Genomic DNA, 23840 nt, shown 5'->3' on the forward strand with positions numbered 1-23840 from the left:
ACACGGTTTTGTCACCATGAACTTGTGATACATGCCTGGATTACTAAACAGTCTCATTTTCAGACCAGTCTTTATAACAACAACAAAAACAACTAATCATGAATACTCTCATTATCATTAAATCCCTAGTTACTAAAGCAGAATTTGTCTGTTGATGACTGGCCAAATAAATAGGTGAGGATAATTTTGTATATAACAGTAAGTATATTGACAAAGGAAACTTTAGGTCAAGGAAATTGTTTTTTCTGTAGCGATAGAATTTTGAGAATGATGAATTGGAATGGGCATAATATACAGAATCTACAAGATAAAGACTGAAATTGAAGTTAAAGTTGTTCATATTTGTAAATCAATTAACTGAATTCACAAATTCTGATCTCATTACCAATAACTAACAAAGCCGAATAAGCCACATTTATAAGATGAAATATGTGGATATTCTTTGATAAAAATCTAATGTAATTATTTGCTAATGTAGCAAAATGTGGCAATGTATAGAGGCACTGTTGATATTTTTAAGTAAAATATGAAACACAAATGTTTTGAAAACATTAGAAGCATTTATCAACACCTGAAATAAACATGTATATGTTATTCTAATAGGGGGAATTAAGAAAATAAATAGAGCACAGAATCTATTATCAGTTAAGATTTGTTTGTGTTTATATTTTGCTCTAAATTCCACTTTTAAAGAAAATAACAAAAAAATAGATAATTATTTATGAAAAAGTGGAGTAAACGAAAGATGGTTTACAAGACGTACAGTCTTGATGCGCTTGTGAAAGACATGTAAAAGGAGCAAAATATTGTGTTTTTCCTATAGGTTGCAGCAAATGGAGAAAGTTGTGAGAGGCAGGCTACACCACAGTCACAAGCCATGCAGTGTACTGCCCCAGCCTCACCTCTACAGCACCTATCTACTAATGCCAGTCAGCCATACTAATCCTGGTAATCACTGCAAATGAGAGGGATAGATGAGATGGTGAAGGAGCGCTGCTGCCGTGTGTGAGGGGAGGGCAGGGAGAGGAAGTCAGGGGTGGGCAGGGAGGGAGAGGAAAATCAACGGTGTCCTAAACCCATCAAAGTGCCAGTTTGTTTAATTGTTGGCACATCAACAGAGCAGACGAGAGCTCCCACCTTCCTCCCTCCCTAACTCACTCATTACCATCACCCCAACTCTGTCCATAATACACCAGACTCCTCAACACCCTGACAATGGGACAACAAACTGCCCTGAAAAAGGGGATTATAATTGCAATCATATATGTGTTTTTTTAACATGCACAGCATACTGTACCATTAGTATCACAAATAAGTAATAATTTGCTAATGACAACATTATGTTGAGTCAGTTTAGGGGCAATTAAAGTGAGTGATATTTACATATGCCTAATGAATCACAGTGCGTGGCAGCTTGAGGGAGGCTAATGAATATTCATCCAGGCATTCTCACCCGCCGCAGCAGTTTATAAACTGAATTATGGTTGATTTGCCCTTTTAAAAAATGAACATGGGCGCATCTCCCACAAGGAGGGAATGAACAATAAAGGCTGATTATAAAAATGTTTTAGTGGTAAACTGCCGGTGAGGAGATCAGAGGCTGATTTTTATAGACTTCCCCAGCTTTCATAAAGAGCACGCCTTTGCGTCTTTGTGAAAAGTGAGGGACCAATCTGCCCACCTCCTTTTGGACTCAAGATGGCACTGGGGCCAATGGTATGGTAGTGATTTGCCCTGTAATTTCCCATGCTTGGCAGTTTGGTTCTAACCCCTCAGGTGCAGGTTCAACAGGCAATCAGTACATCACACAACTTACAGTATATGTTTTATCATGCAAATACAACTGTCAGTTTAGCAGGTGCAATACCACATGATAAAGGACAGGCAATAATATACAAAAGGCTGTAGACTGTTCATAAATATAATTTTATTATTATGTTATTTGTGTGTGCGAAATGCATTTACTGCACTTTAAAACTCAAAATGTCAAGTTATGTGATCTTAACAGCACACCCAGCCATTCGGTTTATATTTATGATACAAAACTTTTTTCTTCCCATTGCTCACAGTAGATGAAAGGTACTTTCAATTTGTTTCATGAAGTTCTGAAACACTGGGACCCCTGTATACCATAATATAGTTCCATGAGTGCCACTTTGGTCCTGTTCACTATAGTGTGTCTTCAGAAAGTATTCATACCCCTTGACTTATTCCACATTTTGTTGTGTTACAGCCTGAATTCAAAATGGACTAAATATATTGTTTTCTCACTCATCTACATACAATACCCCATAATGACAAAGAGAAAACATGTTTTTAGAAATGTTTGCATATTTATTGAAAATGAAATACAGAAATATCTAATTTACATAAGTATTCACACCCCTGAGTCAATACATGTTAGAATCACCTTTGGCAGCGATTACAGCTGTAAATCCTTCTGGGTAAGTCTCTAAGGGGTTTACACACCTAGATTGTACAACATTTGCCCATTATTATTTTTTAAATTCTTCAAGCTCTGTCAAATTGGTTGTTAATCATTGCTCGACAACCATTTTTAAGTCTTGCTATAGATTTTCAAGCAGATTTATGTCAAAACTGTAACTTGGCCACTCAGGAACGTTCACTGTATTCTTGGTAAGCAACTCCATTGTAGATTTGGCTTCGTGTTTTAGGTTATTGTTCTGCTGAAAGGTGAATTCATCTCCCAGTGTCTGGTGGAAAGCAGACGGACCCAGGTTTTCCTTTAGGATTTTGCCTGTGGCTCCATTATGTTTATTTTTTATCCTGAAAATCTCCTCAGTCCTTAATGATTTCAAGCATACCCATAACACGATGCAGCCACCACTATGCTTTAAAATATTGCGTGGTATTCAGTAAGTGCTGTATTGGATTTGTCCCAAACATAACACTTTGTATTCAGGACAATAAGTTAACTGCTTTGTCACATTTTGTTGCAGTATTACTTCAGTATTACTTTTCTGTACAGGCTTCCTTCTTTTCACTCTGTCAATTATGTTAGTATTGTGGAGTAACTACAACGTTGTATATCCATACTCAGTTTTCTCCTATCACAGCCATTAAACTATGTAACTGTTTTAGTCACCATTGGCCTCATTGTGAAATCCCTGAGCATTTTCCTTCCTTTCCGGCAACTGAGTTAGGAAGGATGCCTGTATCTTTGTAGTGACTGGGTGTATTGTTACACCATCCAAAGTGTAATTAATAACTTCACCATGCTTAAAGGGATAATCAATGTCTGCTTTTTTTAACCAATAGGTGCCCTTCTTTGCGAGTCATTGGAAAATCTTCATGGTCTTTGTGGTTGGATCTGTGTTTGAAATTCACTGCTGGACTGAGGAATCTCACAGATAATTGTACGTGTGGGGTGCAGAAAATAGGTAGTCATTAAAAAATCATGTTAAACACTATTATTGCACACAGTGTGTCCATGCAACATATTATGTGAATTGTTAAGCACATATTTAGGCTTCCCACAACAAATGGGTTGAATACTTATAGACTCAAGACATTTCAGCTTGTCATTTTTTATTCATTTGTAAAAATTTCGAAAAACAATTCCACTTTGACGTTATGAGGTAATGTGTGTAGGGCCAGTGACAAAAAAATCTAAACTTAATCAATTTTAAATTCAGGCTGCAACACAACAAAATGTGTAAAAAGTCAAGGGGTGAGAATACTTTCTGAAGGCACTGTAGGGCAGTGATAGAATACAGTAAAGCATTTGCTGTGTATGACTGTGGTTACATTTCTCATTGGTAAAGTCCATTGACCACCAGCCTCCCTTTAGAAAGGCAGCAGATAAAATGTTGCGGTTGGCTAAATACTGAATTCAATAAATGTAAAATACTAAGCAAGAACAAACTTGTATATTTTTTGTGTGCACCCTATCTCCACATTGAAGGCCCATTTACCAAACCATACAATTAGAATTCTTATTCTATATGGACCAAACCCTCATTGTATACCATGTATCAATCAAGATTCTCTCATCTTTGTCTTGGTATGAATAAGCCATGGATTAATACACTGCAGTAACCAACCTTAACAATACGATTGTAGTTATTAAACAGCTACATGTGGAGTGAATGCAACCACTTGATGGTGAGGGAACCAATCAATATTGAAATTCAAGACATGCCTATGCACCCAATTCTAGTTCATGCTGTTGAGAACTGTTTTTGAGTAAGATATTTTGGTACCATCTGTGTTTTGTACTTTCATGGAGTATTTAAACCATTGCAGAATATGGAGCATCTGCTTTGTGCATGTCAATTTGGATGATAGGCCACCTTTTATTCTGTGACATTCTCACCATGTAACATGTCTGCCCCCTTGTGTTACTTTTTGCATATTTCCCCAAAATGTATTTTTACAACTTTATCCAATAGATGTCACTGCTGCTTAGGATTGATATCACCAAGCGTTCCCTTTAAGCTAGTTAGACTATAGCAAAGATTGTCTATTATATTGAAAAGATAGTCAAGTGACCGCTCTAACGCTGGAAATACATGTCCTCGAAGATGGAAGGCAGGCGGGAGGAGGCATGATCAGGTGGGACCATTCCAGCCAATGAGAGGGCAGATACGGGTGTGAACAACAGGCCATAGAGATAGAGGACTCCTCTTTGTATTTGTGCCACTATAGCGTCTGTGACAGCATGAGCATGATCTCCAGCATGATCTCCATTTTAAAGTAGTCCATTTTCTTCTTCTTTATTGGCTGATTGCTCCCAACTCATAGTAATCCCCACCCAGTTGACTACTTTGAAATGGTGGAAGCCCTAAATAGCAATGTCCATGCTAAAGCAGGTTATATTCACGATTAGTCCTCTATCTATCTCTATGACAACAGGCACAACTCCCATATAAAGTCGTTTTCCCCCACTTATATCAGTGCATTTGTAACAACCTAACCATTACGAAACGTCTATTCGATCAAATAAGCCTCACGTAGCAAATTAGCAAATACGACACAACACAAAAAAATGTCCCACTTAGTGGGCTTATTTTCGTAGACGATTTTGGGCGGAGTAAAACATCTCTCTTCGCCTCTTCCTCTTTGACTATAGTGACAGCGCTAGTAATGACTCAAGTTTAACTTTAGTATTGTACTGTATACCGTATGAAATCAAATTGTTGCAGTTTAATTGATCAAGCTGTCTGTTATGCTTTTGGACCATGGATTTCATTAGCAATAATGCCATTGCAATTCGTATAGATTTTGTTCTACACTGCACAGTTGTTATCTGGTAGAGGACCAGGTAAATTATTTCCTGACTTCCTCTACAGTTACTGCAAAATACCTTCATCAGAATGCATTACACCAGAGGGGGAGCACCTAAACACTCTTATTTACAATGCAGTTAAAGTAGGATTCTCTGTGTTGCTGAGGGTTGGTTATGAAAGCTGGTGCAAATAATTGTCTATATAGAGTTGCCATGAGGTTACGTGTAATTACACATATCATTTTATATGCATTACATTTGTTAATAAACTCAAATGAATTGTGTGTAAACCCCTCACCCTAGAATAATTATTTGAGATTAATCAGATATCTCCTTGTAAATGTGTTTGCAAATCCTTGAGTACAGTATGTGTAGCCTACCTACACTGTTGAGAGGATAGAGAGGCAGACCAGCAGCCATTCTAACCAATTGGACAATGAAGTATCAATTATATTATATTGCATTCTATTCTATTCTATCCATGGCAATACATTTGGGGCGGCAGGTACCCTAGTGGTTAGAGCGTTGGATTAGTAACCGCAAGGTTGAAATATCGAGTCCCTAAGGGAAAAATCTGTCGTTCTCCCCCTGAACAAGGCAGTTAACCCACTGTTCCTAGGCCGTCATTGAAAATAAGAATTTGCTCTTAACTGACTTGCCTAGTTAACTGAAGGTAAAATACATTTCTCCCATAATACGATTAGCATATGTAGGCCGAAGCCTACATTTTATGCATGAATCTAATTCAGTGTTTTGGTCATATTCAGGACTTCTCTCATTTCAATGTAATTATTTATTCTAGGGCTGGCTTTCTGTCTCACAAGGGTCAGAAAATGACGCTCCCTCTTTGTGCTCACTAACCCTCGTCTGTGCACGGTAGGTGGGACCAGACATTTCAGTACGCTATTCGTCACCAACACGACCCGGAGAACGTAGCCTAATGGCGTTTCGCTCAGACACCACCTATTGTGTGTGAGATGTAACTACGTCTGAAGGTTGTGACTGAGAGATATGTGGAAAGTCCCTAACACTGGAAATCCCCTTTAGTCAGTTTTTTTTTCTCCGTCTACATTAACTAAATTAAGTTGTGGGACGTGATCTATGCTTTGACGGTCTATACAGTGAATCAACCAAAATAGAATTGATTGTGTAGAAGGCTGAATGGCGTTGTGTGGACTGCTGCGGTTAACCTGATTGAAGTGGCAGAGGACTACCCGGAGCATCCTTAGGCTTTGTTGGTAGTCTTAGTACCGACATATAGCACAGGTAATATTCATTCATATTCTATATATTTCTTTACCAAGGATTGTAACTCACTTTCGTTTAAGCATTTGAAAGATATTTACTATTGACTAACATTGAGAGGCCTTGGTCGTAGCATTGAGTTTCTGGGGACACAGACAGAGAGGTATGCGCGTTGGCATGGGCGCCATGGTTCTGACAGCCATTGTTTACGAAGACGTCACCCTCAAGCAATTAAAAAAACATTACCCAGTGGAATAAATAATTAATGTTACATTGTAACTATATTTTGACAATACTCGCGATGCAATGTTACAATGTTTCAACCGTTGCTGTCAGAGGAATTACGTAATCCGAACGTCAGTAGACTCCTGTTATTGTGTTTTGTGTAAACCGCAGCGCTCACCATTGTGCCAACGCTTCAATGTCTGCCAATATCGAAAGAGCGACAGTCTCCTTATTACATGGATATTTAGAGGTTCTCCAACAATGACATTATGCGCCTTCAAGGTAATCTATACTGTAATTGATGAAGGATGCTTGAATTGTTTTGTTGCTTGAATTGTTTCGTTCTAAATAATGTATACGGTGCCCATAATATACAGTTACAGTATATATCACATTGTAGGTAGGTACCTCTCCATAAGGTCTTAACAGCTTATTGTCATATTATATGAAATGGGTATAGATATCTGACAGACTGTTCTACAGATGGGAGATGACTGTTGATTGATGAGCAATGTGTTATTCTTGATGTTAAAACACATTACTTTCAAGTTCCTGTTTCAATGGTCCTCCATCTTGAATACTGAAAAGAACTGTAAGGGTTTTTAATAGTTCCATCCTGTGCAGTTCTTATGCATCATTGTCATTATTACTGACTTTTCTGTGATGGTGGGTGTGAGTGGGCCTTATGATTTCTACTGCCCAGCGCTGTCCTTTGGCTTTGGGTCTGGAAATCACCATCAGTTTGTAGAAGGCGTCTGTCATGTGCCTCAATCCCATTGGGGCGGCAGAGGCTGTGGGGAAATTCTAACTTGGAAAATAACACAAAAGCCCTCTTGTTTGTCTTTATTCATTACCCACAATTTGTCTAGTATTAGAAGTGGCCTATATAGTCCAGTGATCAGAACCACGTGCTGCCAATGAAACCAACCAACAACTTTTTATTTTTCTCCTCTTCAGTTCTGCGTTTGTACACATTACATCTGGTGAACACCATGTCCCAGGGACAGAATTTCCTGCCCAAGTTCCTCTTTGTGAGTAACCTGCTGAAAGCGGTCAAGATCCGGGAGCGGGTGCCCAACGATGTGGTGAAGCCAGCGGCCAGCGGAGGCCTGATGCACCACCTGCGGGGCATGCACCGCTACACCCTGGAGATGATCAGCATGAGCCAGTTCCCTCAGGCCTTCCAACAGGTCATCCAGGCAGCCATCTTGGACAGGGCCATGCAGAGCTCCCTAGAGCAGGAGAAGAAGCTCAACTGGTGCCGCGAGGTCAAGAAGATGGTGCCATTGAGAACCAATGGTAATGTATTAGTTTGGGTTTCTGTTCCCCTTGCTGGTAGTAGGGGAGGGGGTATTTGTCAAAGGAGTTTGAAAGACCTTGACACTGAAGAGTAAGAGTTACTCATACTGTTTCCCCTATGAGTTATTTCAGCAGCAGCGGCAGGGTAACTTGGGGGAGTGGGGTGCATTGCTACTAGCGTTAGCGCAATGACATGCTAGCTGTTAACATAGACTTCCAGTCATTGAGCCAACAAATATCCATTTAAAAGCGCTGGGCCAACGCTGCTAAATGAATATAGGGGAAACACTGGTACTCAAACATTATGGTAAATGACAATGGTGAGATTTGTTATCGTTTAGAAGGACCATTAGCAGCTCTTGATTTGACTGGTACCTAACATGACTCTGAAGATTTACAGTACAGGATTTGTTCAGCGTATCTAAATCCTGACGTCTAGGGTAATTATGTGGGAGATCCCAAAGCAGAAATTCTATGGTGTCATAGTGATAATTTCCCCTCCATTTTTCTAAAGACCATGTTGACTGAGTTTATTCTGTTGACGCATTCAAACTCTGTAGTGCTCAGTTTCCGTCTGGTTAGATTCATACCTTGCAGTGGAGGTTTGGGTATACCCCTTCTCTCAATAAGTAGCTAAGTGAGTTGGACCTTTATTCACAAATCATACAGCAAACACCCCCACCTGTCTTGACTCACACGTGTGTGAGTTACCATGTCAATCCTGTAATTTCATTGAATCATTGCAAAGATGGAATGTTATTGTCAGGAGGAGATATAACCAGGTTATTAGGCTTGTTTGTGTGTTGTCTTATTGAGGGTAAAAATCTTCTCACCTGTGGAATAGACATCTTGAATCTTTGGTAATTTAATACTGTCATAACAAAGTAACAGTACATGAAACATGAATCATAGGCTATTGGCTTTTCCCTACATGTTGAAACTACAGTATTTCCAGTAAAATGATAGTGATAACAAAAGTTTGTCTTCCTGGAAATCCAATTGAGAAACACCCGTTAACATACATATTTCCTTCCTAATGAAAGGATAACATTTTCTCATAGAAGTTTCTGGAGGGCCCAGCTAGGCCTTAATTTGGGAAATCAGCGCATACAGTAGCCTCTCCTCTGAATGACACAGCAGCCATGACTTTCAGCAGAGGACTTTCAGACTGAGGAGGACCACCCTGTCTGTTGCTGGCTGGCTGCTGACTCACTGGAATTAATCTATTGTGTCAGGTGACCGGTGAATAAGAACAGGACAGGAGAAGCAGAGCAGGACATGAGAGACAAAGCAGGACATTGTGAGACAGTGGATTCCCACTGTTGCCAAATAATGGATGGTCATTCTGTTGCTGATAAAAAAAATCACATTATTCTAAACGAGAATATTGAAAATACCACATACTGATTTTAGGCAAAATCACAACTTTAATGTGTCACAGAATGGCCAAACAAAATATAAATGAAAATGTTGATGTGTGCATCTATAGTAACCCTTAAGGTGAGTGTATATCCCAAAAAGCGAAATTCTATATATTGGCATGGTGGAGAAATGAAACAAGTAAGAGGCGTTATGGATGTTACATGAAATGGACAAGCTTTTTCTTGTAGAACAAGAATAGACTGACGAGTTTCAGAAGAAAGATCTTTGTTTCTGGCCATTTTGAGCCTGTAATCGAACCCACAAATGCTGATGCTCCAGATACTCAACTAGTCTAAAGAAGGCCAGTTTTATTGCTTCTTTAATCAGGACAACAGTTTTCAGCTGAGCTAACATAATTGCAAAACCCTAACCCTTTTCTAATGATCAATTAGCCTTTTAAAATGATAAACTTGGATTAGCTAACACAATGTGCCATTGGAACACAGGAGTGATGGTTGCTGATAATGGGCCTCTGTACGCCTATGTAGATATTCAATAAAAAAACAGCCGTTTCCAGCTACAATAGTCATTTACAACATTAACAATGTCTACACTGTATTTCTGATCAATTTGATGTTATTTTAATGGACAAAAAAATGTGCTTTTCTTTCAAAAACAAGGACATTTCTAAGTGACTCCAAACTTTTGAACGGTAGTGTATATCAAAATGAACCTTTACCAACTGAATGTAGACACAAATATGTCATTTTTCTTGTATTACACCTTATCGGAAATATGATATAACATTATGCAAATGAGGTAAAATACTGTCGATGTGCATATAACACCAATCCATTTTACTGGACCCTGAATGAAGTCAGCATATTTTGGGGGTTTCATTTGAACTAATCCAGGACTAATCACAGATTGTGGATAAACACTCTTTTCATCTTTCTATCTTAAAAAAACTACTACCGTGTATGGGAAATGATATCACATAATGTTCAAGATATCAATATTACCTCTGTAAAAGTCTAAGAATACATCTCAGAACAAGCACACAAAATGTGTGAATGCACATGCTTTTGAAGCTAAGATATGATAAATTCATATCCATCACATCCATTACCGTTATGGGTGTTACGACTATCATAACGCTGAAAAAGGATACTGATATATAAAACAATTTGATGAAAGTTAACGTTGCAGAGAAAGTTTCAAGATGATCCGATGTAAGGGGCATGGATGTTACATTGCCCCCCCCCCCCCCCCCCCCCCCCAACTTCACAAGACTGTAAGACTAGCAAATACAACTGAAGACATTTCATTAGGTCTGTATTACTTCATTAACATCTCAACCTTTTAACAAACACTAGTGGACAGCTGTGAGTGTGGAAAACAAGCTCTCCTACTCTGTAATGGCCCAAATTCAACTGGTTAAATAAAGCTTGCACTCCTACATTTAGACCTTGGATAATTATGAAAGTGGTTTCATTTGCAAATGACTAACTTTATTTTGCATGCTCAGGTTGACTTTCCCAGGGAATTGCCCATTCACCAACATGATTTTATAGTCTGAAGGCAGACATTCAAAGGCAGGGTTACCTGGGTTGCCCAGGTTATTTTATTGTTTGATTAATATACAACTGTAGGGGTCTGTTCACAATGTTCGGCAGAGTGCAACATTACAGAAAGTTCAGATATTAATTTATTATGTAGAAGAACATATACAATTGCCATTTATCATTTAAAATAGGCAATTGTGTCAGATCTCATTCCATTTCTATCTGCAACATGTCAAATCTTTTCAAATCACTGAATACACCCCAGGTATAGGTTTTACGTCTACATATGAAGATTCTGACAACACAACAAGCATAGTGTGTTTTTACCAGAAGTATGTTTTTGTCCAGTATGATTCAACCTTAAGATGGAACATAATCAAGATTTCCTGTTCTGTGCGGAGGTTTGTTGTTGCTCGGGTAGAATGTTCCCTTTACTGACGGAAAGCTTTCTCCTCATACATCAAATTATTTAAAGGATAGAAATAGAAAAAACATTTTAGCCCCCTTTCCCTTTTATCCCTGCTAGGCTCATGTCCTGCCTCTATTGGCAGCAGGTATCTACAGACTGGGGTGCAGATATTACATAGGTATAATAGTGGTGTACATATTACATAGTGGTGCACATAGTAATACATATATAGCGGTGCACATATAGTAATACATATGTAAAAACAGTGGTGCAACACAGTGTCCACCTCTACAGGCCCAGACTGGTTTTTCAGCCTGGCGGAAGACAAAAAAGAGGAAGGCAGAAGGTGTTCCATGTCAGTACTCAGAACTTCCTTTTTTAAGTAAAGAAATATGCGTGTGTAAATATAAAAATATATCATCCCACGCGAAAATGAGACCTCTACTGATCGTTGGCGAAGCTCGTAAAGAGAAAGCGTTCCAGCCGAGCCAAGCTCCGCCCTTCTGGAAAGTCCAGAGTCTGATGTCTATGGAGCAGCAGACAAGGGAAGAAAGAGTCGAATGGCAGCCTCACGGCACTTAGTCACAGAGAACCACACTCAGGGAAATTCCTCTCTTTAGTGTGGCAGGCAGCAGGGTATTTCAGACGAGCTAGGCTCCCCGTACTCACTGATGTTTCACAATGACAAAAAGACCCGCCGCCCTGCAATAGGAGTCAACATTTTCTCCATACAGTTTACCATTGATTTCTTAAACTTGGATTAAAACCTGCATACGCAACTGGTAATTTACCTGATTTACTCATTCAGCCCCTGTCTGTCACCCTCTCCAGTCATCACTGAAGGCTGTTCTTTCATTCGCTTATTTAGTTTAGGTTATTTCAGTGTTAACGTGCCAAGGGACCATACGACAGTCTAATTAAAATACAGTTAGAGTTTAAACCAATACTGTATGCGTCTTAGGCCTAGTGATCCAGTCCTTTTTAGCCATGTTGTATGGCATGATGACAACAATAGAAGACTGATACATAAAGTGTGGGACCAGGCTACTGTGTCAAAGCCCACAGTACATACAGTACTTGCACAAAGTTTTTTTCTGGTCTCTCAAAGACCACAAAAATATTTAGTCATGTTGATGTCTGTGACATCAAACTTTCTCAGGCCTTTTTATATTTCCTCTGTAAGGTGATGAATGATGGTCAGATATAATGGATGCCTAAAGAGCGCTGTGAGAGCTTGACTGGAAATCCCCTCTCCTTTTAGACTATTTTCTCCAAGCGATACAGGTCTTTGTCTGTGATGGATAGTTTTGCCGTTAATGACTCGCAGTATTACCTGTGGTGATGTGAGGATGGGCACTTTGTATTTCACATAAACACAGATTCATATTAAAGGACTGGAGATAAACTTAACATCTACTGTACGTGTCTGGCTCAAACCAGACGGAGTTGTACAAAGTTGAATGCGTCAACATAATAAAGTCAGTCGACATATTTGTTGACACAGGTTTGTTATTAATAAAGGATGTGATATCCTCCTTACGCTTGTCTAGGTCATGTTATTCTTGTTTACATGTGTTCTAGTGGGTATCCTGTGCCGTATGTAATATCTACCCCCATTTCTCATGGCTGTATATGTGTGTTGCAGGAGATGGGAACTGTCTTCTCCATGCTGCATCTCAGTACATGCTGGGGGTGCAGGACACAGACCTGGTCCTGAGGAAGGCTCTGTACAGCGTGCTAAAGGAGACAGACACGGGCAACTTCAGAGCCCGTTTCCAGACTGAGCTGCTGCAGTCTCAGGAGTTCACCCAGACTGGCCTGCGTTACAGCACCATGGTGAGGAACGGAGGCCCCGCTACGGCTAGGATGGTGTTACTATAGCAGACCTGGGTGCATAATGATAACTGCATAATGTCAGATACTTGGAAAGTAAAGTAAGATGTGTGCTTGATTTAGTTTGGAGTTTGCACTTTTGGGCCTATTCCATTGTTGTTATTGTACCAGGCAAGCTAAGTCAAGTGCAGCCCAAGTATTTGAAAGTGTTGTTAGTAGTATCACCCAGTTCTGTTACTAGTATCACCTGTTAGTGGTATCTCCCAGGTCTGTTAGTAGTATCACCTGTTAGTGGTATCTCCCAGGTCTGTTAGTAGTATCACCTGTTAGTGGTATCTCCCAGGTCTGTTAGTAGTATCACCTGTTAGTGGTATCTCCCAGGTCTGTTAGTAGTATCACCTGTTAGTGGTATCTCCCAGGTCTGTTAGTAGTATCACCTGTTGTCGTATCACCCAGTTCTGTTAGTAGTATCACCTGTTAGTGGTATCTCCCAGGTCTGTTAGTAGTATCACCTGTTAGTGGTATCTCCCAGGTCTGTTAGTAGTATCACCTGTTAGTGGTATCTCCCAGGTCTGTTAGTAGTATCACCTGTTAGTGGTATCTCCCAGGTCTGTTAGTAGTATCACCTGTTAGTAGTATCACCCAGGTCTGTTAGTAGTATCACCTGTTAGTGGTATCTCCCAGGTCTGTTAGTAGTATCACCTGTTAGTGGTATCTCCCAGGTCTGTTAGTAGTATCACCTGTTAGTGGTATCTCCCAGGTCTGTTAGTAGTATCACCTGTTAGTGGTATCTCCCAGGTCTGTTAGTAGTATCACCTGTTAGTGGTATCTCCCAGGTCTGTTAGTAGTATCACCTGTTAGTGGTATCTCCCAGGTCTGTTAGTAGTATCACCTGTTAGTGGTATCTCCCAGGTCTGTTAGTAGTATCACCTGTTAGTGGTATCTCCCAGGTCTGTTAGTAGTATCACCTGTTAGTGGTATCTCCCAGGTCTGTTAGTAGTATCACCTGTTAGTGGTATCTCCCAGGTCTGTTAGTAGTATCACCTGTTAGTCGTATCACCCAGTTCTGTTAGTAGTATCACCTGTTAGTGGTATCTCCCAGGTCTGTTAGTAGTATCACCTGTTAGTAGTATCACCCAGTTCTGTTAGTAGTATCACCTGTTAGTAGTATCTCCCAGGTCTGTTAGTAGTATCACCTGTTAGTGGTATCTCCCAGGTATGTTAGTAGTATCACCTGTTAGTGGTATCTCCCAGGTCTGTTAGTAGTATCACCTGTTAGTGGTATCTCCCAGGTCTGTTAGTAGTATCACCTGTTAGTGGTATCTCCCAGGTCTGTTAGTAGTATCACCTGTTAGTGGTATCTCCCAGGTCTGTTAGTAGTATCACCTGTTAGTGGTATCTCCCAGGTCTGTTAGTAGTATCACCTGTTAGTGGTATCTCCCAGTTCTGTTAGTAGTATCACCTGTTAGTGGTATCTCCCAGGTCTGTTAGTAGTATCACCTGTTAGTAGTATCACCCAGGTCTGTTAGTAGTATCACCTGTTAGTGGTATCTCCCAGGTCTGTTAGTAGTATCACCTGTTAGTGGTATCTCCCAGGTCTGTTAGTAGTATCACCTGTTAGTGGTATCTCCCAGGTCTGTTAGTAGTATCACCTGTTAGTAGTATCACCTGTTAGTGGTATCTCCCAGGTCTGTTAGTAGTATCACCTGTTAGTGGTATCTCCCAGGTCTGTTAGTAGTATCACCTGTTAGTGGTATCTCCCAGGTCTGTTAGTAGTATCACCTGTTAGTGGTATCTCCCAGGTCTGTTAGTAGTATCACCTGTTAGTGGTATCTCCCAGGTCTGTTAGTAGTATCACCTGTTAGTGGTATCTCCCAGGTCTGTTAGTAGTATCACCTGTTAGTGGTATCTCCCAGTTCTGTTAGTAGTATCACCTGTTAGTGGTATCGCCCAGGTCTGTTAGTAGTATCACCTGTTAGTAGTATCGCCCAGGTCTGTTAGTAGTACCACCTGTTAGTGGTATCTCCCAGGTCTGTTAGTAGTATCACCTGTTAGTGGTATCTCACAGGTCTGTTAGTAGTATCACCTGTTAGTGGTATCTCCCAGGTCTGTTAGTAGTATCACCTGTTAGTGGTATCTCCCAGGTCTGTTAGTAGTATCACCTGTTAGTGGTATCGCCCAGGTCTGTTAGTAGTATCACCTGTTAGTAGTATCGCCCAGGTCTGTTAGTAGTATCACCTGTTAGTGGTATCTCCCAGGTCTGTTAGTAGTATCACCTGTTAGTGGTATCACCTGTTAGTGGTATCTCCCAGGTCTGTTAGTAGTATCACCTGTTAGTGGTATCACCTGTTAGTGGTATCACCTGTTAGTAGTATCACCTGTTAGTGGTATCTCCCAGGTCTGTTAGTGGTATCACCTGTTAGTGGTATCTCCCAGGTCTGTTAGTAGTATCACCTGTTAATGGTATCTCCCAGTTCTGTTAGTAGTATCACCTGTTAGTGGTATCGCCCAGGTCTGTTAGTAGTATCACCTGTTAGTAGTATCACCTGTTAGTGGTATCGCCCAGGTCTGTTAGTAGTATCACCTGTTAGTGGTATCTCCCAGGTCTGTTAGTAGTATCACCTGTTAGTGGTATCGCCCAGTTCTGTTAGTAGTATCACCTGTTAGTAGTATCACCTGTTAGTGGTATCTCCCAGGTCTGTTAGTAGTATCACCTGTTAGTGGTATCTCCCAGGTCTGTTAGTAGTATCACCTGTTAGTGGTATCTCCCAGGTCTGTTAGTAGTATCACCTGTTAGTGGTATCTCCCAGGTCTGTTAGTAGTATCACCTGTTAGTGGTATCGCCCAGTTCTGTTAGTAGTATCACCTGTTAGTGGTATCTCCCAGGTCTGTTAGTAGTATCACCTGTTAGTGGTATCGCCCAGTTCTGTTAGTAGTATCACCTGTTAGTGGTATCTCCCAGGTCTGTTAGTAGTATCACCTGTTAGTGGTATCACCTGTTAGTGGTATCACCTGTTAGTGGTATCGCCCAGTTCTGTTAGTAGTATCACCTGTTAGTGGTATCTCCCAGGTCTGTTAGTAGTATCACCTGTTAGTGGTATCTCCCAGGTCTGTTAGTAGTATCACCTGTTAGTGGTATCTCCCAGGTCTGTTAGTAGTATTACCTGTTAGTGGTATCTCCCAGGTCTGTTAGTAGTATCACCTGTTAGTGGTATCTCCCAGGTCTGTTAGTAGTATCACCTGTTAGTGGTATCTCCCAGGTCTGATAGTAGTATCACCTGTTAGTGGTATCGCCCAGTTCTGTTAGTAGTATCACCTGTTAGTGGTATCTCCCAGGTCTGTTAGTAGTATCACCTGTTAGTGGTATCGCCCAGGTCTTTTAGTACTATCACCTGTTAGTAGTATCATAATGTTCAAAGCAGCCTAACTCAAAGTGTTTTTTATTTTCAGAATTGGGAGGAGGAATGGGAGAAGATCATCAAGATGGCATCACCTGTATCCAGCAGCAACGGGCTGCAGTTTGACTCCCTCGAAGACATACACATCTTTGTCCTCTCAAACATCCTCCGCAGGCCCATCATCGTCATCGCAGGTACAGCCTTTCTCAATGGAGCCTTTCATCATTCAGTTCATCAGAAGTTCTGTTTACATTGTACAAGTATGCTCCGTCTCTATTCTGTTGGTTCAATTGTACAGGTCAAACTCAAGCACACATTTTTGAAAGTGTTTGACAAATTATTTTGACCCTGGTCTGGTGTGTACAGTTTCTGTACCTCTTTCTGTAGGTCTGTCTACTATTGCGGTAGAAGCAGTCAGTCAAGTATGGTGTCCAGTATCTAACTCATGGCTGTATCCTTATAGACCAGGTGCTACGCAGCATGAAATCCTGCTCCTCCTTCTCTCCCCTCAATGTGGGGGGCATCTACCTGCCTTTGCACTGGCCTCCAGGGGAGTGCTACAAGTACCCCATAGTGCTCGGCTACGACTCCCAGCACTTTGCCCCCCTCATCACCATCAAAGACAGTGGCCCGGGTGTGTACAGTAACTGTCATTGATAGATTACCCTGTTGAGGAGTGCTTGTAGAATGAGGGTGAATGTGACCTATATACCGCATCCTACTACATTTAGTCATTTCTTCTGCTGTTTTTGTTGTACAGCGTCATTGGGTCCCAGAAAAGTGGTATATACCTAACACCTATGTATTATTCATGTATTATTATTATGACTGTGTGCCCCAGAGATCCGAGCGGTGCCGCTGATCAACCCGGGTCGCGGGGGCTTCGAGGAGCTCAAGGTGCACTTCCTGATGGAGAAGGAGCAGACGCAGAAGGAGAGGCTGCTGAAGGACTACCTGATGCTGATTGAGATCCCTGTCATTGGACTGGGCTACGATACCACACGCATCATCAATGCTGCCAGGTGGGTAGGACACTAGAGGCATGGGGAACTACAGAGAACAGGATATAAAGCACTGTTTAAAAAGCACAACAAATCTGTTTTTAAAAGTATGTTTGTGGCATAATAGTACTTCATTTGTATTTACTTTATTTAATCGGGTGGGTCAGTTGAGAACCAATTGTCAATATTGTGGACCTGGCCGAGAGGTGTGTGATTAGCCTATCAATAGTTCTGAGTGTGTTCCATGTTGCCTCTCCCAGGCTGGATGAAGGGAACCTGCCTGAGGACATGAACCTGATGGAGGACTACCTCCAGTTGGTCAACCACGAGTACAAGCGCTGGCAGGAGGACAAGGACCAACTGTGGGCCGCCCAGCCCCATAGACCACCCCCCTTCTCCGTGTCCCAGCTGTCCCTTATCGAGATCCGCTGTGCCACACCACGATGCACCTTCTACGTCTCCGTGGACACCCAGCCACACTGCCACGAGTGCTTTGAGAAACGCCAGGGCCAGCCCAACGGGAGGATAGAGGCCGCTCCTACGAAAGGCGGTGGTCAGGCTTGTGAGCCAGAGTGTAGTAGTGGCTGCCGGGCGGTGTTAACCAGCCCGCGCTCCGTCCCTCCCCCACCCACGGCGCCCAGCCTCAGCCTGTACAGCGAGACCCACGCCATGAAGTGCAAGACACCCGGCTGCCTTTTCACCCTCAGCGTGGAGCACGATGGTCTGTGTGAACGCTGCTTCAACACCCGGCAGAATGCACCCACTGCTGAGGGCCCCTCGGGCCTCCCCCTGCCTGCCCACCTCGGCTGGCCCCAGTGGGGCGCGGGACGGGAGCAGGAGACAGAGCGGTGCAACGTGTGCCACCAGAAGGCCTTCAGGATATTTAACGGACTGTGCCCCCCGTGTCTCCAGAGGACTGCTACGGAGAGGGGCGAGGATCCCCAGCCACCGGCAGCAGCCAGGATAGAGGCCTCCTCTGGGTCGTTATGGACCCAGCCCCAGCCAAGGGACTCTGAGCGCTCAGGGACCTCGGCTCTCAACGGCCACACGTCTGGCCGGCCCTGTAAGAGGTCGGGATGCCAGTTCTTTGGGACTCAACAGAATCTTGGATTCTGCACCATCTGTTATGTGGACTATCAAACCAACCACCGTAAGTCTAATCAGCCACTTGTTCATAGTCATTTTAACAAGAAATGCTTTTCTAATAATTTCCCAGCAAAACATTGATTTCATCAAAGGGAATCAGGCCACATAAAACCCACAGCTGTCATGTCTACTATTAATCTACTTATATCAGTATACTTAGAGACAACATGAAACAAACAAAATGTTTACACCAGACAGTACTGGGAAAGCTGCAAATTTACTGGAATCTCAAGATAAGTTGATATTGTGTGTGGTCATATGTGAGTTTGACGTGTGGTTTCGCTGTGTTCACCTCCCCCAGTGGCGACCCCTCATCCTCCCCCTGCTCCAATCCAGAGTCGTCACGCGTCAGAGGCAGGTTTCCAGGATGCTTCGCGCTGTCGGGGCACGGACTGTGGGGCCATGGGCAAGGTCATGCTGGAGGGCTACTGCAACAAGTGCTACGTAAAGGAGCAGAGCACCAGGCTCAACCAGGCTGCTACCAGGGCTCCCGGCACCCACTCCCCTCCACTGGTCATGGTGAGTGTCTCCCTCCCTCTCACACAGGGGTCAGTGGCTGTACACCACATTTTGATTTGCAGATCATTTTTTTTACAATGTTTCAGAGAGTAAATACAAGTCTTAGATCAGATAGAATGATTTGCTTCCACAAGTGACAATGTTCCTCTGTTTTTCTCTCTCTCTGCAGCGAACAGCTAAACCAGAAAGAGACAGAACCAGACAGACCCAGACCCAGACCCAGACCCAGACCCAGGCGACGTGTAGGCGGAGTGGCTGCAGTAACATCTCCCCTGGCTGCACAGACCTGTGTCCAGAGTGCCACACGCGGAACACGCGGGGGCAGAGAGAGAGTCGCAGGGAGAGGGCAGGGGCACCTAAAGAGAAGACAAAGCAGCGCTGTAAAACCTTAGGCTGTGACCACTATGCTAACCAAGAGAAGCAAGGCTACTGTAATGAATGTGACCTCTTTAAGCAGATCTACAGGGGGTGAGCCCAGAGGTTTGGGGAAGATTAAAATGGCCGTGCCACGATGCTCGTCAATGCATCTCTGAAACTAGTGACCTTACGGCCAAAAGCCCATTTTAAAATGTGTTCATGAAGAGCGGGGGCAGTAGAAATGGCCGGCAGAATACCTCTTAGTGCAATTATTATTATCTCACGTGTACAGGACGAGAAGTGAGGTATACGTGTCAGAAAACTGACAACATATGTACAGTATGTATCTAAGTACATACTGTATCATGATGGACTACTGATTGTATCTTGAAAAAAGCGCAATGTGTAAACTGCTTAATAATACGGCCAAGGAATTATCTATCAAGCAGCTAGCTACCTACACAATAATGTGATAAACCACAGCTTTTGTTTAAGAACCTCATCGACCAAAGTTCTGACAAGTGCAAAGCTGTGCCAAAGCCATCACGCACTGCCAAAATGAGTTTGTTTAGTCAAAATTCGGGTTTAAACAGGAGTAGTTACAGTCTCAAAAACTGCACCTACCTAGACAGCTAATGTACAGTATCTGAGCATTTGCGAGTGGGCAGGACCCTTAAAAGTATGGTGCTACTTGTACAGAAATCAAACATGGAGGTTCTGTGACATGACAGAGAAAACAGTAGTTAGAACTCAATAATATTCAACCTCTCCCACCGCCGCATAGATGTCTGCTGGCAGTACAGATGCTGTTGCCTTTTGTGGTTGTGTTCTTGTTTGCTGTTGACCACTTTTGTATCTGTACTGTAGAAATACAAGTTAATGCTTGCCCTGAGAGTTGTACCGCGTTACAGTATGTTCTATATGTGGCCTCTGTTAATGCTGGGCAATTACCTTCACACAGACTCCTAGTTAATGACTAACTTACAGAGAAAGATAAGAGCAGAGTTCAGTTGATCTCGTCCAAGGGGATTGCCAGTGAAGAAAGGAGTGTGTGTTTGAAAGGAAAGGAAAGAAAACATAAGTGCAGGAGAAATCCCCTTAGAGCTCAATACCTCAGTCAGAGAAGGGAGGGAGGCCAAGAGAAGGTAAACAAATACACCTGTGGGGAAAAAAACGAAAGAGCAACACACCCCCTTGGCTTGGTTCACACCATGTAGCTGTGGCATGGCAGCCAGTGCTCTTAGCTACCATGAGCTGGTAGGCCCCAGCCTACAGTAAAATACCTCTCCACCCGTAGAAACTGGCTTGCAGTACAGTACCTCTTCATCATAGGGGCTCTGCTGAAATCTGCTCTGCTCACACGATGCCTCACTCCAATACTCACACCTGTGTGATATGCGCAAGCAAACTGACATTCCTTTTCTTCTTTTATATCTATATATTTGAACTGACATTTTTGTTCCTGCCAAAAAAACGTGCCATCATCTACAAAGCATTCTCGTGACCTCTTAACCAACGCAACGTTGAAACAAAAGAACGTCTGTTCAATATGCATATCTGACGTCTGTTAAAAATTTGATTTATGGTAGCCTAGACAGAGATCTGGTCTTTAATCAGATGATAAACATAATATAAGGGCAATTAGTTGTCAGTTCATTACGAGACATCAAAGGAGTACATGCTCTTTGGTTATGGGTCGGAACTCTGATCATCACATACTACTTGCACAATACTTAATAAGCTGCTCCGGAATTTAGGATGGTACTTTCCTTGACATGCATAGGGACATTCCAATGTTAGACGTAAACACGCAAAGTTGTAACAAAACATGCAAAAGTTGTGAGATACATTTTTGTGTAACCTTTCAATAATAGGGTATTGTATGAAAAGCTTTGTTTTGTTTGTTAAGTATTTATTCATATCAAATATTATCTGTATTGTGCGTTTCAATACTTATTTATATGTTGTCCTGAAATGAATTATTTTTATTAAGAAAACCTGACATTGTCTTGTTGCTTATTTCAACACTGTGTGTGTATATGTGCGTGTGCTTGCGTATCAACAAACTGTGTGTGTGTGTGTGTGTGTGTGTGCTTGCGTGTGTGTGTGTGCTTGCGTGTGTGTGTGTGTGCTTGCGTGTGTGTGAACAAACTCTACAGAACATACTTCTACATTTCGTATGTGGGTGACTGGATATTGCTCAATGATTGGTTTTCAAAAATGACATTATTCTGTGTTTTCTGTTTTTAGAGTGATTCTATTACTGATGTGTGGTGTGTTTTCCAGTGGAGACATATGGGCCTGTGCCAAAGTGCAGCTAAACACTACCACATTGACTTGCTCATATTTTTAGCTAAACCATCCACATTACGTTTCTAAAGCATTTTGGTTCTCACACACACATGTGTTTCACTTTAACAAAATTCTCATTTATTTTTTTTCACTCTTTCTAACAATGTAATTCTGAAAGTAAACCCACACGTCTGACCTCTCACGGCCGTGGCCCATAGTGCTTGAAAAGCAGGCAACCCCCTTCAGAATCCTCACAGTTGAGTCACAGCTGAAAGGAAAGTCTTCATCAGAAGCTACCGCTGCTGAGGGAGCGTTAGGGTGAGGGTGGGGATATATGTTGTTGGGCAGAGGTGACATTTCAGGAGTGCGTGGGAGGGAGGAATAGCGTTAGCGTGGGTACTAGGGGAGAATCTCAATTGCATACACCTCGCGTCCTCTCTACTCGCCTCCCTCCCCTTTGACCTTCTCCAATGGGTTTTGAGAAGGAGGCAAGGAGAGAGGACGTGAGGAGAATGCAATTGAGATTCTCCCTAAGTCAGCCAACAGCCGTTGACATGGCAGGTGGGCAGATGTGGTGGTCTGAAAATAACTTTGCATTCAAAGTGGGTGGCTGTGTTATCACCTGGCAGTTACCCCATTGTTGCACATTATCAAGGTTTAAAACGTAGGTTTATGGTAGGCCTATGTGAAATTCTTCTAGATCAGGACTCTCTTGTATTCTGTTTCAATTCAGGAAGTTGAGCTGCGAGCTCTTTTTTTGCAATCGGCAGTGGGTGTAACCAACGCTGACCATGTTATTCAAAAGCAAGACAAACAAGGTGATCATGGTAACTATGTACACTATGCCTATGGGGTGAATAACCTTAAGTACCTGCTGTAAATGAGACGTACAGTTTCATTTTGCATCATGATCATGTATGAGTATGAAGTACGGTATGACTAGGACCAGGAGTTTTGGGGCACTTTTTGAGGCACTGCTTTCACTGGCATTTCCAGCATTATTTACTAGTGTTGCTGAAGGTAGGAAATCCTAGGAAATGTTCTGTAATTGGCACAAGCTGTCTCCAATTAATCAATCAATCAATCAATGTCTGGCATGTGGTTGAGGGATTGCATAAGCCATGGGAAGCGTAGCTCTGTGAATATTAAATCGCACAAAACCTATTATTTTGCAAGGAATACTATTTGTAGATCAGAGGTGATCCTCTCCAACGGACTCAGATGTTGTAGGTAAAAATATGGAGAAGTCAATGAAACCGACCATGAAAGTATATTGTATGGAATTCAAGGGGTTGCTGTAGCCCCAACTGGGACTTGAACCCAGGTCCAGCAACTGTCAAACCAACACCTTAACCAGTCTGAATGTCTTCAGTATTTGGTCCCATATTTCTTGCATACAATGACTATATCAAGTGTGTGACTACAAACTTTTTGGATGCATTTTCAGTTTGTTTTGGTTGTGTTTTGGATGATGTTTTACCATTTTGTCACCCTTTGCAGACAGTCATGTTCTTTTGATGAATGTATTTGCAATTTTGCTGATATATGGTTTTGATGAATGTATATACTGCATAAAAATATAAACGCAACATACAACATTTTCAAAGATTTTACTGAGGTATATAAGGAAATGTAAATAAATTCATTAGGCCCTAATCTATAGATTTCACATGACTGGGAATACAGATATGCAGCTGTCGGTCACAGATACCTTTGAAAAAAGGTAGAGATGTGGATCAGATAACCAGTCAGTATCTGGTGTGACCATAATTTGCCTCATGCAGCGCGACAGATCTCCTTTGCATAGAGTTGATCAGGCTGTTGATTGTGGCCTGTGGAATGTTGTCCCACTCCTCTTCAATGGCTGTGCGAAGTTGCTGGATATTGGCGGGAACTGGAACACACTGTCGTACACGTCGATCCAGAGCATCCCAAACATGC

The 23840-nt window shown here is 42.0% G+C and overlaps 1 protein-coding gene across 2 annotated transcripts; it reads left to right on the forward strand.

The window, feature by feature from the left end:
* The first annotated feature begins 6208 nt into the window (after nucleotides 1–6208).
* Nucleotides 6209–21609, forward strand: tnfaip3 (tumor necrosis factor, alpha-induced protein 3). 2 transcript variants are annotated; one of them, XM_014179932.2, is made up of 9 exons: nucleotides 6209–6514; nucleotides 7676–8017; nucleotides 12999–13189; nucleotides 16637–16778; nucleotides 17048–17218; nucleotides 17426–17606; nucleotides 17846–18735; nucleotides 19033–19250; nucleotides 19420–21609. In XM_014179932.2, the coding sequence occupies exons 2-9, from the start codon at nucleotides 7711–7713 to the stop codon at nucleotides 19720–19722; spliced, it is 2403 nt and encodes an 800-aa protein (XP_014035407.1). In that variant the 5' UTR covers nucleotides 6209–6514; nucleotides 7676–7710; the 3' UTR covers nucleotides 19723–21609. The 2 variants fall into 2 exon arrangements, with proteins under 2 accessions (XP_014035407.1, XP_014035406.1); XM_014179931.3 differs by lacking the exon at nucleotides 6209–6514 and adding an exon at nucleotides 6615–7000.
* The last annotated feature ends 2231 nt before the right edge of the window (nucleotides 21610–23840 follow it).

The sequence above is a fragment of the Salmo salar genome, chromosome 28, assembly GCF_965601325.2.
Source record: "Salmo salar chromosome 28, fSalSal1, whole genome shotgun sequence".
Lineage (NCBI taxonomy): Eukaryota > Metazoa > Chordata > Actinopteri > Salmoniformes > Salmonidae > Salmo > Salmo salar.

What these genes read in the sequence shown, in the direction of transcription:
- tnfaip3 (XM_014179931.3), top strand. An exon ending in GGTGCCATTGAGAACCAATG is followed by an intron (nt 8,018 to 12,998) that starts GTAATGTATTAG and finishes TGTGTGTTGCAG; the next exon opens with GAGATGGGAACTGTCTTCTC. An exon ending in CGCATCATCAATGCTGCCAG is followed by an intron (nt 17,607 to 17,845) that starts GTGGGTAGGACA and finishes TGCCTCTCCCAG; the next exon opens with GCTGGATGAAGGGAACCTGC.